Source organism: Prunus persica, chromosome G6 (assembly GCF_000346465.2).
Source record: "Prunus persica cultivar Lovell chromosome G6, Prunus_persica_NCBIv2, whole genome shotgun sequence".
Taxonomy (NCBI): Eukaryota; Viridiplantae; Streptophyta; class Magnoliopsida; order Rosales; family Rosaceae; genus Prunus; species Prunus persica.
Genome location: NC_034014.1, coordinates 24,410,611 through 24,424,950, shown reverse-complemented (window position 1 = coordinate 24,424,950; position 14,340 = coordinate 24,410,611). Strand labels below are relative to the sequence as shown.

The following is a 14,340-nucleotide window of genomic DNA, read 5'->3' as shown; positions in this document are numbered from 1 at the left end:
TTGGCAGGCTCCATACCACCTTCTATAGGAAATCTTACTCATTTGACCTGGATCAACCTGGGAATCAACAACTTTCATGGCCAAATTCCTCAAGAAATGGGTCGTCTATGGAGCCTGCAATATCTCAATATGTCTTACAATTCTTTTGGCGGGAATTTTCCAACTAAAATATCTCACTGTACACAACTAAGTGTGCTGGATCTTTTTTCCAACGAGATTATTGGGGGTATTCCGTGATGACTGTACATGTCTAGTCAGCATATTAGCTGTAGCTGTAGATCACATGTATATCTTGTGGTCAGTTAGGAGTTGTTAAGCAATTGTATAAAGCTCTTGTGTGTACGGTAATTGTTCATCAAGAAAATAAAAACAGAAAAGATCTCTTAGAAAATCCTGTGTTCTCTCTCTAGCTTTCTTCCTCCTTATCTTTCTCTGCAAATTTAACTTTTGTCATCATTCCGGACCAACTCAGTTCATTGTTGAATTTAAATCATCTATGGCTTTCTCTTAACAATCTCATTGGAACCATCCCAGGTTGGATAGGAAACTTTTCATCTTTGAATAGTCTTCGTCTTTCTCACAACAATTTTCAAGGAAGCATACCCAATGAGCTCGGTCGCCTAACAGCCTAGGGGGGATTCGTACTTGCAGGGAATCACTTGTCTGGTAAGGTTCCTGCTTCAATCTATAACATATCTTCCATATACGTTTTCAGTGTTGTTGGAAACCAGCTGCAGGGAGAGCTACCACCAAGTGTTGGAATTACTCTTCCCAATCTTGAACTATTTCTCGGTGGTCGCAACAGATTCACAGGAAATATTCCTGCCTCGTTGTCAAATTCTTCTAGACTTCGGAGTATTGATTTTGGTCAAAATGGTCTCACTGGAACTATTCCTGCTGAAAGTCTTGGAAGCTTGCGAAGCTTAATTAGGCTAAACTTTCGTCGTAATAGATTGGGAAATGGGAAAACTGGTGACCTGAATTTCCTCAGCTTCTTGGCTAATTGTACTAGTCTGGAGGTGTTGGGTCTTTCCAGAAATCAATTTGGCGGTGAGCTGCCAGGATCTATAGCCAACCTTTCAACCCAACTCAAACATCTTACAATAGGGGGCAATCTGATACATGGAAGCATCCCTACCGACATTGGAAATCTCTTAAGCTTGAACACTCTGGAAGTGGAACATAACTATTTGGGTGGGAGTGTCCCTGATGGAATTGGGAAGCTTCAGAAATTAGGGAGACTGGTTTTGAATGTTAACAACTTTTCTGGGCCAATCCCGTCCTCCCTAGGTAACTTGACTTCATTGACACAGCTCTTGATGTAGGATAATAGGTTTGGAGGAAGTATACCTCCAAGTCTTGGAAATTGCCAAAATCTACTGATACTCAATCTTTCTAGTAACAACCTAACTGGTACCATACCTAAAGAGCTTATTGGGCTTTCATCCCTTTCAATTTCTTTAACCATTTCTAACAATTCATTGACTGGTCCACTACCATCTGAAGTGAGTGATTTAATACATCTGGCAGAGCTAGATGTATCCGGAAACAAGTTATTTGGTGAAATCCCTACAACCCTTGGCAGTTGTATAATGTTGGAGCGTCTGCATTTGGAAGGTAATGAATTTCAAGGAACAATTCCTCAATCTCTTCAAAATTTATCAAGCTTGGAAGAAATAGATCTTTCACGCAATAATTTATCTGGGCAGATTCCTGAATTTCTAGGCAAGCTTAGTTTTCTTAAGAATCTCAATCTTTCTCATAATGATTTTGTGGGTGAAATTCCTAAAGATGGGATCTTTTCAAATGCAAGTAGTTTCTCAGTTCTTAGAAATGACAAGCTCTGCGGTGGCATACCAGAATTACTTCTGCATGCATGCTCCAACAAAAAGCCCCATTCATCTCGAGGAGTACTTGTCCCAAAAGTAGGTATCCCTATAGCATGTGCACTTGCGTTCATAGTTGCTCTGTCATATGCTTCATTGTTGCTCGTTCTTATAAGGATTGGAGATTAGGTGTCACTTACTCAGAACTGGTTGAATCAACTGACGGGTTCTCTGTGGGCAATCTGATTGGTTCGGGCAGTTTTGGTTCTGTTTACAAAGGAGTTCTCCCTAGTGATGGAACGGTAGTTGCTGTTAAGGTATTAAACCTTCAACAAGAAGGAGCTTCCGAGAGTTTGATTGATGAATGCAAAGCTTTAAAAAGTATAAGACATCGTAATCTTCTCAATATCATAACTGCTTGCTCAACCATTGATTATCAGGGTAACGACTTCAAAAGTCTAGTTATTGAGTTCATGAAAAATGGAAGTCTAGACACGTGGCTGCATCCAAGAGATGATGGGCAATCTGAAAGCAGCAGAATGACCCTTATCTTCAATATTGCCATTGATGTTGCGTCTGCATCAGATTATCTGCACAAGAAGGGAAGAATGTTTTATTCCATTTATGTCCTTTTTTGTCTGTTTCAGGACAAACAGAAACATCTATGTTTAGCGGTTATTGTTGGAGTCTCCTCTCCACCTTGTTGAATGACTAGAATAACCCTGGAAAATCGTCATGAGCATTGAGCACAACTGGAATATTGTGCAAGCCCACCAAGAGCAGATTACTCAAAAGAAATTGGTAAATGTCTAACAGATTACTCAAAAGAAAATTGCTTAGTGAAGCGAGTCACAGTATCTGTTGCTTTCTAGACACTCTGGAGAAAATAAATATCTTTAGTCACGTGAGCAGACCATTAATGTGAAAACTTGACTCTAAATTTCCTACTAGACACGTTTACTAAAAGAAATTACTCAAAAGAAAATTGCTTAGTCAAGCGAGTCACAGTATCTGTTGCTTTCTAGACACGGTGGGAGCCTGACTCTAATTTGGTCTTCAACATTCTTTTCTATATATGAGTATAGTAGGGTTTCTTCTTTCTTATGCATGCATTTGTGTAAACAAAACACTTTCGATCCACACAAAAAAAAAAAAAACACTTGGTTTCTTATTTGCTCTGTTTTTACAAAAAGGGATGGAGCACTCACGCACTACTCATAGTAGGATGATTTTGTTTACATTCCTTCATGGGTTCATCATTTTATGTATGAGCACACCTTTGGAATCTGCAACTCTACCCAGTGCCAGTGCTAATGCTTCTGGAAATGAAACTGATTGCGTGGCGCTGCTGGACTTGAAGAAAAGAATCACTCAAGATCCTCTCCACGTCATGAGCTCATGGAATGATTCAATTCATTTCTGCAGTTGGGTTGGCGTTACGTGCAACCCTTCCACCAAAAGAGTCTTGATTTTGGACTTGAGTTCTTATAAATTGGCAGGCTCTCTACCACCTTCCATTGGAAATCTTACTCATCTTACTGGACTCAGCCTCAGAAACAACAGGTTCCATGGTGAAATTCCTCAAGAAATGGGTCGTCTACGAAGCCTGCAAGCTCTTAACCTGTCTGAAAATTCCTTGGGCGGGAAAATTCCAACTAACATATCGCACTGTACCCAACTAAGGGTGCTGGATCTTCGATTCAATGCGATTACTGGGTCGATTCCCGACGACCTCAGATCATTGATGAGTTTAAATCACCTAGAACTTTATAGCAACAAACTGACTGGAACTATCCCAAGTTGGATTGGAAATTTTTCATCTCTAAAAGGCCTTCGTCTGACTCGCAACAATTTTCATGGGAACATACCCAGTGAGCTCGGTCGTCTGACAAGCTTGGAGGTGTTCTCGCTAGCAGCGAATAATCTGTATGGTATTATTCCTTCTTCAATCTATAATATTTCTTCCATAAAGAATTTTAGTGTTTCTGCCAACCAGCTCCATGGAGAGGTACCACGAAATCTCGGCATTAATCTTCCTAATCTCGAAAGTTTTATGTGTGGTAGCAACAAATTCACGGGAACTGTTCCCGCATCGTTGTTCAATTCTTCTAGAATTCAGATCCTTGATTTTCCTTCTAATGGTTTCACGGGGACAGTCCCTGCTGAAAATCTTGGAACCTTGCGAAGCTTAGTTAGCCTAAGCTTTGCTGACAATAGTTTGGGAAACAAGAAAACTGACGATTTGAATTTCCTCAGCTTCTTGGCTAATTGTACTAGCCTAAAGGCATTGGATCTTTCTAGTAATCAATTTGGAGGAGAATTTCCACGATCCATAGCCAACCTTTCCACCCAACTAAGATCTCTTTATTTGGGGGGCAATTTAATCCACGGAAGCATTCCTGACGACATTGGAAATCTTGTAAACTTAACCTTGTTAGCAATGGAGCTTAACCATCTAACTGGTACAGTCCCAGATGGAATTGGGAAGCTTCAAAAGTTAGCGGGACTGTATTTGAATGATAACCAATTTTCTGGACCAATAGCGTCCTCTCTGGGTAATTTGACTTCAGTGACACAACTGTACATGTTCAACAACAGGTTTGAGGGAAGTATACCTCCAAGTCTTGGGAATTGCCGAAGTCTACTCGAACTCAAACTTTCTTATAACAATATAACAGGCACCATACCTAGAGAGCTTTTCGAAGTTTCATCCCTTTCAATTTCTTTGGAAATTTCTCAAAATTATTTAACTGGTTCGTTACCATATGAAGTGGGTGATTTGGTAAATCTTGTGGAGCTGGATGTATCAGGAAATAAGTTATCAGGTGAAATTCCAACAACTCTTGGCAGTTGTATTATGTTGATGCGCCTGTATTTGGAAGGTAATGAATTTGAAGGAACAATTCCTCAATCTCTTAAAAGTTTAAGAAGTCTGGAAGAAATAGATATTTCACGCAACAACTTATCAGGGCAGATTCCTGAAATTTTAGGCATGTTAACGCATCTTAACCGTCTCAATCTTTCTTATAATGATTTTGAGGGTGAATTGCCTAAAGAAGGGATCTTTTCAAATGCAAGTGGTCTCTCAGTTATTGGAAACAATAGGCTTTGTGGTGGCCTCCCAAAATTACGTCTACATGCCTGCTCCATCAAAAAGTCCCATTCATCTCAACGACTACTTGCCCCGAAGGTAATCATTCCTGTAGCTTGTGCACTTGCATTCATAATCGCTTTGTCATGCTTCCTCATTGCTCGTTCAAAGGTGAAAAAGTCAAGAGGTGGACCTGCAGCTTCACATTCTTATAAGGGTTGGAAATCAATCTCTTACTCAGAACTTGTTCAATCAACTGGCGGGTTCTCTGTGGACAATCTGATTGGTTCGGGAAGTTTTGGTTCTGTTTACAAAGGAGTACTTCCTGCTGATGGGAGGGCAGTTGCTGTTAAGGTACTAAACCTTCAACAACAAGGAGCTTCCAAGAGTTTCATTGATGAATGCAAAGTTTTAAGAAGCATACGACACCGTAATCTTCTCAAGATCATAAGTGCATGCTCGAGCGTTGATAATCAGGGTAATGACTTCATGAGTCTAATTTTCGAGTTCATGGCCAATGGAAGTCTAGACTCATGGTTGCATCCGAGAGATGATGATGAATCTCAAAGTAAGAGATTGAGCCTTATCCAAAGGCTCAATATTGCAATTGATGTTGCTTCTGCATTAGATTATCTCCACCGCCATTGTGAAACAACCATTGTTCATTGTGATCTAAAGCCAAGCAATGTTCTTCTTGGTGATGATATGGTTGCCCATGTTGGTGACTTTGGTTTAGCAAAGTTCCTCTTCGAAGCATCAGATAGTTCCTCCCAAAGTCAAACCATTTCTGCTGGGCTAAGGGGTTCCATCGGTTACATTCCTCCGGGTATGAGTTTCTATCATTCTCTTCCAAATAAGTTAATCGCCTTTTTTTTTTCTTCCTATAAAACTCGAAAATGAGATCTAAGATCTAAAGATTATTTGACTGTGACATTCTAATGCATGTAATGAATGACAGAGTATGGCATGGGCGGCCAAGTTTCCATCTTGGGAGATATTTATAGCTTTGGAATACTATTGCTAGAAATGTTCACAGGAAAAAGCCCTACAGATGACATGTTCACAGAAGGTCTAAGCATTCACCAATTCACAGCCATGGCAATGCCTGACCATGCCATGGACATTATTGACCCTTCATTGCTCACTGAGAGAGATGATGCAGATGTTGATGATGAAAGATACAACAATGACATAAAAGCAAGGCCAATTACAAGTTATCAGGATGGCAGCCCTATTCGTGCAACAAGATTGGAAGAGTGTTTGGTTTCGGTAATGGAGATAGGACTCTCATGCTCTGCAATATTACCATCTGAGCGGATACAAATGGATGTTGTTATGAACAAAATGAAGGCAGCTAGAGACTCATATCTCTATTTGAGAAGAAGAAGGAGAATAAGAAGCTAGCAATATTCAAGACAGGGCTAAGTTTGTTATCTGATCTCAAATCTGTAGCCGTATCTATTCGGAAGAAACTATTTGAATAAGGATATTATATGTATCCATGTCTGTGACATTATGTAATGATGTTTTATTCTGTTTATGCATGGGCTTCTTCGTTTTGTATGTATCTATGCTTTGCTGCTTATTTTGCTTTATTGATCTTCAATTAGCAGCTGGTTCTCATAGCTAGAGCTTTTTTACATACGCTGATGATATGATTAATGAATATGTCTGTAACCTTACGTTGCACGGTTACGGTCACATCAAATAATTCAATAATTTTCCCAAGACCAGAATCCTTGTAGCTGATGACTTTAGCGTGGAAACAGAAAACTTGGAAGGACATTTTTTCTCTGGTGCGCGTCTCCATCAATTGTATAATTTGTTCAGTTAGTGGAGTGTTTGCTGAGATGTCTTGTTCAAAATTCAACAACCTTAGGAGCCCCTCTCACACTCACAAGTTGGAACCGCACCAACAAACAGTCCTTAACACAGAGAATAGCAGACCATTGTGTCTTTAAAAAATAAAAAAATAAAAACAGGTTTTCTGACTTTAAAAAAAAATTATAATTATAATTAATAATAATAATAATAAAAGAGAAGTAAAACACAGAGTAAGCAGGCTATGAGGTTATGTGTCCACTATCCCCTACAATCTTTCTCTAATTTGATTTCTTACTTTACTTTGTGTTATAGAGAGCAATACCGTCCTCTTTACTTTGTGTCATGGGTCAATAAGTTGTGTCATGTGACCAATTTTACAAAGATTTGAAAGAATACAATGAAAGAACCAAATTGATGTATGGGATAAAAAAATTAAGGACTACATTGACTTGAATGTTCAAACACTTTTGGAAAGAATTACCTTATTAGGAAAGATACTATGTATATGAACAGTCATTTACCATGAAAAATGAGTGGAAGTGCTCTTATAAGCCACTCCTCTTGGAAAATTGGTGCATCGATGGGCCTATGCATTCATTGTAGTATTATTGAATTCAATCAAATCACAACCAACAATTTCTCCAATTCATATTATCTCTTGCGGGGCCAGCCATCTCTGTTTAGTGACTATAAAAAGTCAGCAAGTTAGTCATGACTCATGAGCACAACTTGATAGACACGGTGAAAGCTTGACTCTAATTTGGCTCCTCACATTACTAGCATTATTCATGGTAGGCGGATTTTGTTTCCATTCCTTCATGGGTCCAATTCTAAGTATCGCAATCAGGCATTCTTTATAAAGAGAGACGTGACTTAGGATCCCAAGGGGAGGGCCAAAAAGGGAACGTTCAGTTGAGGGCAGTTTGCACCTTCTACTGTGCTGCTGGGAAAATATAACGGAGGAGAAGGGGAGGCATTCACGTCATTACAATGTTGCTTTGCCACGTGTCACAAATAGTATAGTCGAAAGGCTATATTGTTTTTTTTGTTTAAAACCGAGTATATATAGTCGCGTGGCGGTACAATTTATATAATATAAAAAAGGACGCAGTTGGCGCTAGCGCCTATTTCGCCACGTGTAAAAATAGTATAGCCGGTCGGGCATACTACTTTTATTATAAAAAATTCGGTTATAGCCGCACGGCTGTACAATTTATCAAATTGGCATGTGCGTCTGTGCATGCATTTTTTTGATTTGCACTTTCCAAACCAGTATATAACAGAGTAAACCTAAACTTGCAGCTGCTAGTCTACTTGGGTAACAATCACCATGACAAAGATGAAGTCCTGTTAGCAAATGACCTACTAGTGTAGTGGTTTGGAGATGATGATCAATCTCAAAGTTACAATTGCCGCTGTGAAACGACCATTGTTCATTGCGATCTAAAGCCAAGCAATGTTCTTGGTGACTTTGGTTTAGCAATGTTCCTCTTGGAAGCATCAGATAATAGTTCCTCACAAAGTCAAACCATTTTTGCTGGCTAAAGGGTTCCATCGGCTACATTCCTCCAGGTATGAATTTCTACCATTCTCTTCCTAATAAGTTAATCGCCTTTTTTTTCCTAGAAACTCAAAAATGAGATCTAAGTTCTAAAGATGATTTTATTGTGACATTCTTATGTATGTAATGACTGAGAGAGTATGGCATGGGAGGCCAAGTTTCCATTCTGTGAGATATTTATAGCTTTGGAATACTATTGCTAGAAATGTTGACAGGAAAAAGACCTACAGATGAGCTATTTACAGAAGGTTTTAGCATTCACCAATTCACAGCCATGGCAATGCCCGACCATGCCACAGAGCTGATTGAAAGAGATGATGCAGATGTTGATGATGAGAAATACAACAATGACATACGAGCAAGGATAATTACAAGTTATGAGGATAGCAGCCCTATCCGTCAAACAAGATGGGAGGAGTGTTTGGTTAACGAATTCCTTGAAATAAAATGGAAGAATAAAGAAGCGACGTCAGGCTTATTGCTCTGGCTAATCGGTAAAAATCAAGGGCCGCTTGCTTAATGGAAAGGAATAAGTAAAAAACCTCAAAACATTAACGGCAGTAGTACCATATATATCAATCTAGAAGAAGAAGCTTTCTATATGCAAGATAGGGCGAAGTTTGTTTCCAAATCTCAATCTGAAACCTAGGATGTTATATGTATCAATCTATGGTTGAATTCAGCATTTTATATATATACCAGATTATTGTTAATGCTAAAACTTAAGATGTATACAAAAACATAATTAAGGGACCAAATTTCATGACCTTATTATCATTTTACAACCATGAACACAAATTTACTTTCGGAGAATTTTTTTACCCAGTGGACACAAACTTATTATCAATATGCAAGATATATGGCTAAGTTGGATATCTGATCTAATAGTTAGTCTCATCAATTTGCAAGAAATTATTCTGATAAGGATATTATATGTATCCATGTGTGTGACATTATGTAAGGATGTTTTTATTCTGTTTATGCCTGAGCTTCTTTGTCTTGGATTATTCAACTGCAAATTAACTAAAGATGACATGTTTTGTTTGTCAAAGAGCTTCTACCGCGTCCTTGGAGTGTTGTCAAATGGGTTTTTAAACGCTGTTAAATAAGGTTGAACAACATGCATTGACGTGTATGACAACAAAAGAGACTAGATTATATGACTTTTGTGATCCTAGTTTTCTGTACATGATATGCCAATCCAACCACAACGCTCAAATGTTTGTAAATTAATTAATTAGTGTTGTGAGCTAAGAAAACATAGGGCCAGGTTTGTTACCTAATCTCAATCTATAAGCTCGCAATGATTTTCAAAGTATATTATATATCAGTGTGTGTGTGTGACTTCATCTGAAGGTTGAATTCAGCATTTTGTAATTATATAGCACAACAAGAGGAGAATGTTTTCTTCCATTTATGCCCTTGTGTTGTGTGTCTCGGTATTTTGCAATCAACGGCAACTAATGAGCTATAAATCTCTGTTTTGCAGTTGACAACATCAAATGTCATGGATAGCTTGGGTTCCAAGAAACATACCTTAGTCTAGAGTAATTCAAGTGGACCTCATCAGAGCTTCTGGATACGACTTTGTCAAAAAAGAACACAAAAATAAAAAAATGAACACAGAGGATATGACTTGGTGGAGCTTCCAAATTTTAATTTATATGGTGCAGAGATTGAGATTGTGGAGATCATTTATTTACAAGTGTCTTACATCTGGGTTTGGGAAATTAAAGTGAATCTTGTAGATTTTGGTAAAAAATGTCACCATCTCAATCTACAAGAAGAAGCTAGAAATATGGAGCATTCACGGCGTACTCATGGTAGGCTGATTTTGTTGAAGTTCCTTCTTGGGCTCATTCTTTTGAGCATGATCAGCACATGTCTGGAATCTGTAAGGACTCTCATGCTCTACAATATCGCCATCGGAGTGAATGCAAATGGATGTTGTTGTGAACACAATGAAGGCAGCTAGAGACTCATATATCAATTTTAGAGGAAGAAGAAGAAGAAGCTAAGATATGGCTAAGTTTGTTATCAGATCTCAATCGTTAGCCTCATCAATTTGCAAGAAACTATTCAAATAAGGATGTTATCCATGTGGTGTGAGGATGTTTTATTCTGTATATGCCTGGGCTTTTTGGTCTTGGCTTACTCAACTGCAACTTAATTTATCATGTTCTACTTAATTGATCCAATACACCATAGTACACCGTAGCCTCTGCAAGGCTAGTTTGGTGAAAATAAATCACCATGGCAAAAATGAGAGCAAGCTAATTGCTGGCTGAATTGGCCCATTGGGATTTTGAGCCAACCAAGAGGTCCAGATACAAAACCAAAAGTTAATTGATTCAAAATTTCGGATATTAGGGAGTTGCGGTCTGTCTTGGCCAAAAGTCAATACTTGCAGGACCAGATGCGACACAGAGAAGAGACAACCAAATGATAACATCACCAGATAGAGCAGAATCCAAAATAATTAAGAAACAGAGACTTGTTTACCTGCATTCATCAACCAAATCACTGTCATCAATTTCTCCCATTCATATCGATGGGCCCTGATAGACACGGTGAAAGCTTGACTTTAATTTGGTTCCTTACTTTTATATTTATTTCCCATATATGTAGGGGGGGTTTCTTCTTTCTTATGCATTCGTGTAAAACCAAACTTGGTTTCTGATTTGATCTGTAAAAAAAAAAAAAAAAAAAAAAAAGGATGGAGCATTCACGCACTACTCATGGTGGCAGGCTGATTTTGTTTACATTCCTTCATGGGTTCATTCTTTTATGCATGGGCACACCTTCGAATTCTGCAACTCTACCCAATGGTATTACTTTTGGAAATGAAACTGATCGGCTGGCGCTGCTGGACTTGAAGAAAAGAATCACTCAAGATCCTCTCCATCTCATGAGCTCATGGAATGATTCCTTTCATTTCTGCAGTTGGGTTGGCGTTACATGCAACCATTCCAATAAAAGAGTCGTAATTTTGAACCTGAGTTCTCAAAAACTGGTAGGCTCCTTACCACCTTCTATTGGAAATCTTACTCATCTTACTAGAATCAACCTAGACAGCAATAGTTTTCATGGTGAAATTCCTCAAGAAATGGGTCGTCTACGAAGCCTGCAATATCTCACCCTGTCTCGAAATTCTTTCGGCGGGAAGATTCCAACTAATATATCTCACTGTACACAGCTAAGGGAGCTTGATGTAACTTTCAATGAGCTTATAGGGTCCATTCCGAACCAGTTAAGTTCATTGTTGAATTTAAATTATCTATCCGTTGCAGCTAACAATCTCACCGGAGCAATCCCGGGTTGGATAGGAAACTTTTCTTCTTTGCATGACCTTTATATTGGCCTAAACAATTTTCATGGAAGCATACCAAATGAGCTCGGGGGTCTAACAGCCTTGCAGAATATCTCACTGCCGGGAAATAATCTGTCTGGTAAGGTCCCTTCTTCAATCTATAACATTTCTTCAATATACCTTTTCAGTGTTGCTGTAAATCAGCTACATGAAGAGCTACCACCAAATCTCGGCATTAATCTTCCTAATCTCGGAGAATTTTACGGTGGTGCCAACAAATTCACAGGAACTATTCCTGCATCATTGTCAAATTCTTCCAAACTCAGGAGGCTTGATTTTAGTGAAAATGGTCTCACTGGGACCCCTGCTGAAAATCTCGGCAGCTTGCAAAGCTTAGTTTGGATGACCTTTGGTAGAAATTGGCTGACAAGTGAGAGTGGCAACTTGAATTTTCTCAGCTTCCTGGCTAATTGTACTAGCCTAGAGGTCTTGGGTCTTCACACTAATCTATTCCAAGGAGAGTTGCCAAGACCTATAACCAACCTTTCTAGCCAACTAAATTATCTTTATTTGGGCAGAAATTTGATACACGGAAGAATACCTGATGACATCGGAAAACTCGAAAACTTGAGTCTTTTTGGGGTGGAACAGAACAATTTGAGTGGTACAATCCCTAAAGGAATTGGAAAGCTTCAAAAGTTAGAGGAACTGAATTTGAATAGTAATAAATTTTCTGGACCGATACCTTCTTCCCTGGGTAACTTGACTTCATTGACAAAGCTCTTCATGTTCAACAACAGGTTTGAGGGAAGTATACCTCAAAGTCTTGGAAACTGCCAAAGTCTACTCGTACTTAACCTTTCTAATAACAATCTGACAGGCACCATACCCAGAGGGCTTGTCGGCATTTCATCCGTTTCACTTTATTTGGGACTGTTTAACAATTTTTTGACTGGTCCATTACCATTTCATGTGAGTGATTTGGTAAATCTTGTTGAGCTAGATGTCTCGGGAAATAAGTTATCCGGTGAAATCCCCACAACTCTTGGCAGTTGTATTATGTTGCGGTGGCTGCACTTGGAACGAAATAATTTTGAAGGAACAGTTCCTCAATCTCTTAAAAGTTTAACAAGTTTGGAAGAAATAGATATGTCACGCAACAACTTATCAGGGCAGATTCCAGAATTTATGGGCAAGTTTCCGTTTCTTCACTATCTCAATCTTTCTTATAATGATTTTGAGGGTGAATTGCCTAAAGAAGGGATCTTTTCAAATGCAAGTGGTCTCTCAATTATTGGAAACAATAGGCTCTGTGGTGGCCTCCCAAACTTACGTCTACATGCATGCTCCATCAAAAAGTCCGATTCACCTCAACGACTACTTGCCCTAAAGGTAGTCATCCATGTAGCTTGTGCACTTGCCTTCATAATTGCTCTGTCATGCTTCATTCTTGTTCGTTCAAAGGTCAAGAAGTCGAGAGGTTCCCTTACAACTTCACATTCTTATCAAGGTTGGAAATCAGATTTATCTTACTTAGAACTCGTTCAATCAACTGACGGGTTCTCAGTCGAGAAACTGATTGGTTCGGGAAGTTTTGGTTCTGTTTACAAAGGAGTACTTCCTAGTGATGAGAGAGTAGTTGCTGTTAAGGTATTAAACCTTCAACAACCAGGAGCTTTCAAGAGTTTCATTGATGAATGCAAAGCTTTAAAAAGTATAAGGCATCGTAATCTTCTCAAGATCGTAACTGCATGCTCAAGCATTGATAATCAGGGTAATGACTTCAAAAGTCTAGTTTTCGAGTTCATGGAAAATGGAAGTCTAGACTCATGGCTGCATCCTAAAGATGATGAACAATATCAAAGTAAGAGATTAAGCCTTACCCAAAGACTCAATATTGCGATTGACGTTGCTTCTGCTTTAGAATATCTCCACTACCATTGTGAAAAGACCGTTGTTCATTGTGATCTAAAGCCAAGCAATGTTCTTCTTGGTGAAGATATGGTTGCCCATGTTGGCGACTTTGGTTTAGCAAGGCTGCTCTTGGAAGCATCAGATAATTCCTCCCAAAGTCTAACCTTGTCAGCTGGGCTAAAGGGTTCCATAGGGTACATTCCTCCAGGTATGAGTTTATATCATTCTCTATGTCTCTCTTCCTAATAAGTTACTACGACGAAGCTATCTTAAGTCACTTCCAATAAAATAAAAAAGATGATCGCCCTTTTTTTTTCTCTCTGGAAAACTCATAAAGAAGATCCTAATGCATGTATTGATGAATGACAGAGTATGGCATGGGAGGGCAAGTTTCCATCCTCGGAGATATTTATAGCTTTGGAATACTGTTGCTAGAAATGTTCACAGGAAAAAGACCTACAGATGGCATTTTTGGAGATGGTATGAGCATTCACCAATTCACAGCCATGGCAATGCCTGACCATGCCATGGACATAGTTGACCATTCATTTCTCATTGAAAGAGATTTTGCAGATGGTGATGATCAAAGATACAAAAATGACATAGGCTACCAAGATGACAGCCCCATCCTTGAAACAAGATTGGAGGAGTGTTTGGTTTCAGTGATGCAGATAGGATCTCATGCTCTGCAATATTACCAGCTGAGCGGATGCATATGGATGTTGTTGTCAACAAAATGAAGGATACTAGAGACTCATATCTCAATTTGAGAAGAAGAAGAAGCTAGCAATATGCAATATAGGGCTAAGTTTGT

At 38.9% G+C, this 14,340-nt stretch overlaps 5 protein-coding genes across 6 annotated transcripts; all 5 read left to right on the top strand.

Annotated features, from left to right (window-relative positions):
* LOC109949739 (putative receptor-like protein kinase At3g47110) lies at nucleotides 237-1,339 on the top strand. The gene is made up of 2 exons (XM_020565866.1): nucleotides 237-242; nucleotides 633-1,339. The coding sequence occupies exons 1-2, from the start codon at nucleotides 237-239 to the stop codon at nucleotides 1,323-1,325; spliced, it is 699 nt and encodes a 232-aa protein (XP_020421455.1). The 3' UTR covers nucleotides 1,326-1,339.
* On the top strand, nucleotides 1,574-2,550 carry LOC18774749 (probable LRR receptor-like serine/threonine-protein kinase At3g47570). 2 transcript variants are annotated; one of them, XM_020566198.1, is made up of 3 exons: nucleotides 1,574-1,925; nucleotides 2,003-2,143; nucleotides 2,267-2,550. In XM_020566198.1, exons 1-3 carry the CDS (start codon nucleotides 1,593-1,595, stop codon nucleotides 2,531-2,533), a joined length of 741 nt encoding a protein of 246 aa, XP_020421787.1. In that variant the 5' UTR covers nucleotides 1,574-1,592; the 3' UTR covers nucleotides 2,534-2,550. The 2 variants fall into 2 exon arrangements, with proteins under 2 accessions (XP_020421787.1, XP_020421786.1); XM_020566197.1 differs by having other exon boundaries at nucleotides 2,003-2,550.
* LOC18775600 (probable LRR receptor-like serine/threonine-protein kinase At3g47570) lies at nucleotides 2,902-6,482 on the top strand. Its single transcript, XM_020566193.1, has 2 exons — nucleotides 2,902-5,743; nucleotides 5,876-6,482. The coding sequence occupies exons 1-2, from the start codon at nucleotides 2,902-2,904 to the stop codon at nucleotides 6,319-6,321; spliced, it is 3,288 nt and encodes a 1,095-aa protein (XP_020421782.1). The 3' UTR covers nucleotides 6,322-6,482.
* On the top strand, nucleotides 8,577-12,553 carry LOC109949738 (LRR receptor-like serine/threonine-protein kinase EFR). The gene is made up of 3 exons (XM_020565865.1): nucleotides 8,577-8,796; nucleotides 11,320-12,412; nucleotides 12,493-12,553. The coding sequence occupies exons 1-3, from the start codon at nucleotides 8,577-8,579 to the stop codon at nucleotides 12,551-12,553; spliced, it is 1,374 nt and encodes a 457-aa protein (XP_020421454.1).
* Nucleotides 12,762-14,273, top strand: LOC18774790 (probable LRR receptor-like serine/threonine-protein kinase At3g47570). Its single transcript, XM_020567030.1, has 2 exons — nucleotides 12,762-13,734; nucleotides 13,896-14,273. The coding sequence occupies exons 1-2, from the start codon at nucleotides 12,762-12,764 to the stop codon at nucleotides 14,264-14,266; spliced, it is 1,344 nt and encodes a 447-aa protein (XP_020422619.1). The 3' UTR covers nucleotides 14,267-14,273.

Bases quoted from the DNA above. Each gene is read 5' to 3' on its own strand.
- LOC18775600 (XM_020566193.1), top strand. From the start codon at position 2,902: ATGAGTATAGTAGGGTTTCTTCTTTCTTATGCATGCATTTGTGTAAAC. The intron at 5,744-5,875 runs GTATGAGTTTCT...AATGAATGACAG, and splicing joins CATCGGTTACATTCCTCCGG to AGTATGGCATGGGCGGCCAA.
- LOC18774749 (XM_020566197.1), top strand. From the start codon at position 1,593: ATGTTGGAGCGTCTGCATTTGGAAGGTAATGAATTTCAAGGAACAATT. The intron at 1,926-2,002 runs GTAGGTATCCCT...CGTTCTTATAAG, and splicing joins GAGGAGTACTTGTCCCAAAA to GATTGGAGATTAGGTGTCAC.
- LOC109949738 (XM_020565865.1), top strand. From the start codon at position 8,577: ATGGCAATGCCCGACCATGCCACAGAGCTGATTGAAAGAGATGATGCA. The intron at 8,797-11,319 runs GTAAAAATCAAG...AAAAACTGGTAG, and splicing joins CTTATTGCTCTGGCTAATCG to GCTCCTTACCACCTTCTATT. The intron at 12,413-12,492 runs GTTTGAGGGAAG...ACAATCTGACAG, and splicing joins CTCTTCATGTTCAACAACAG to GCACCATACCCAGAGGGCTT.
- LOC18774790 (XM_020567030.1), top strand. From the start codon at position 12,762: ATGTCACGCAACAACTTATCAGGGCAGATTCCAGAATTTATGGGCAAG. The intron at 13,735-13,895 runs GTATGAGTTTAT...GATGAATGACAG, and splicing joins CATAGGGTACATTCCTCCAG to AGTATGGCATGGGAGGGCAA.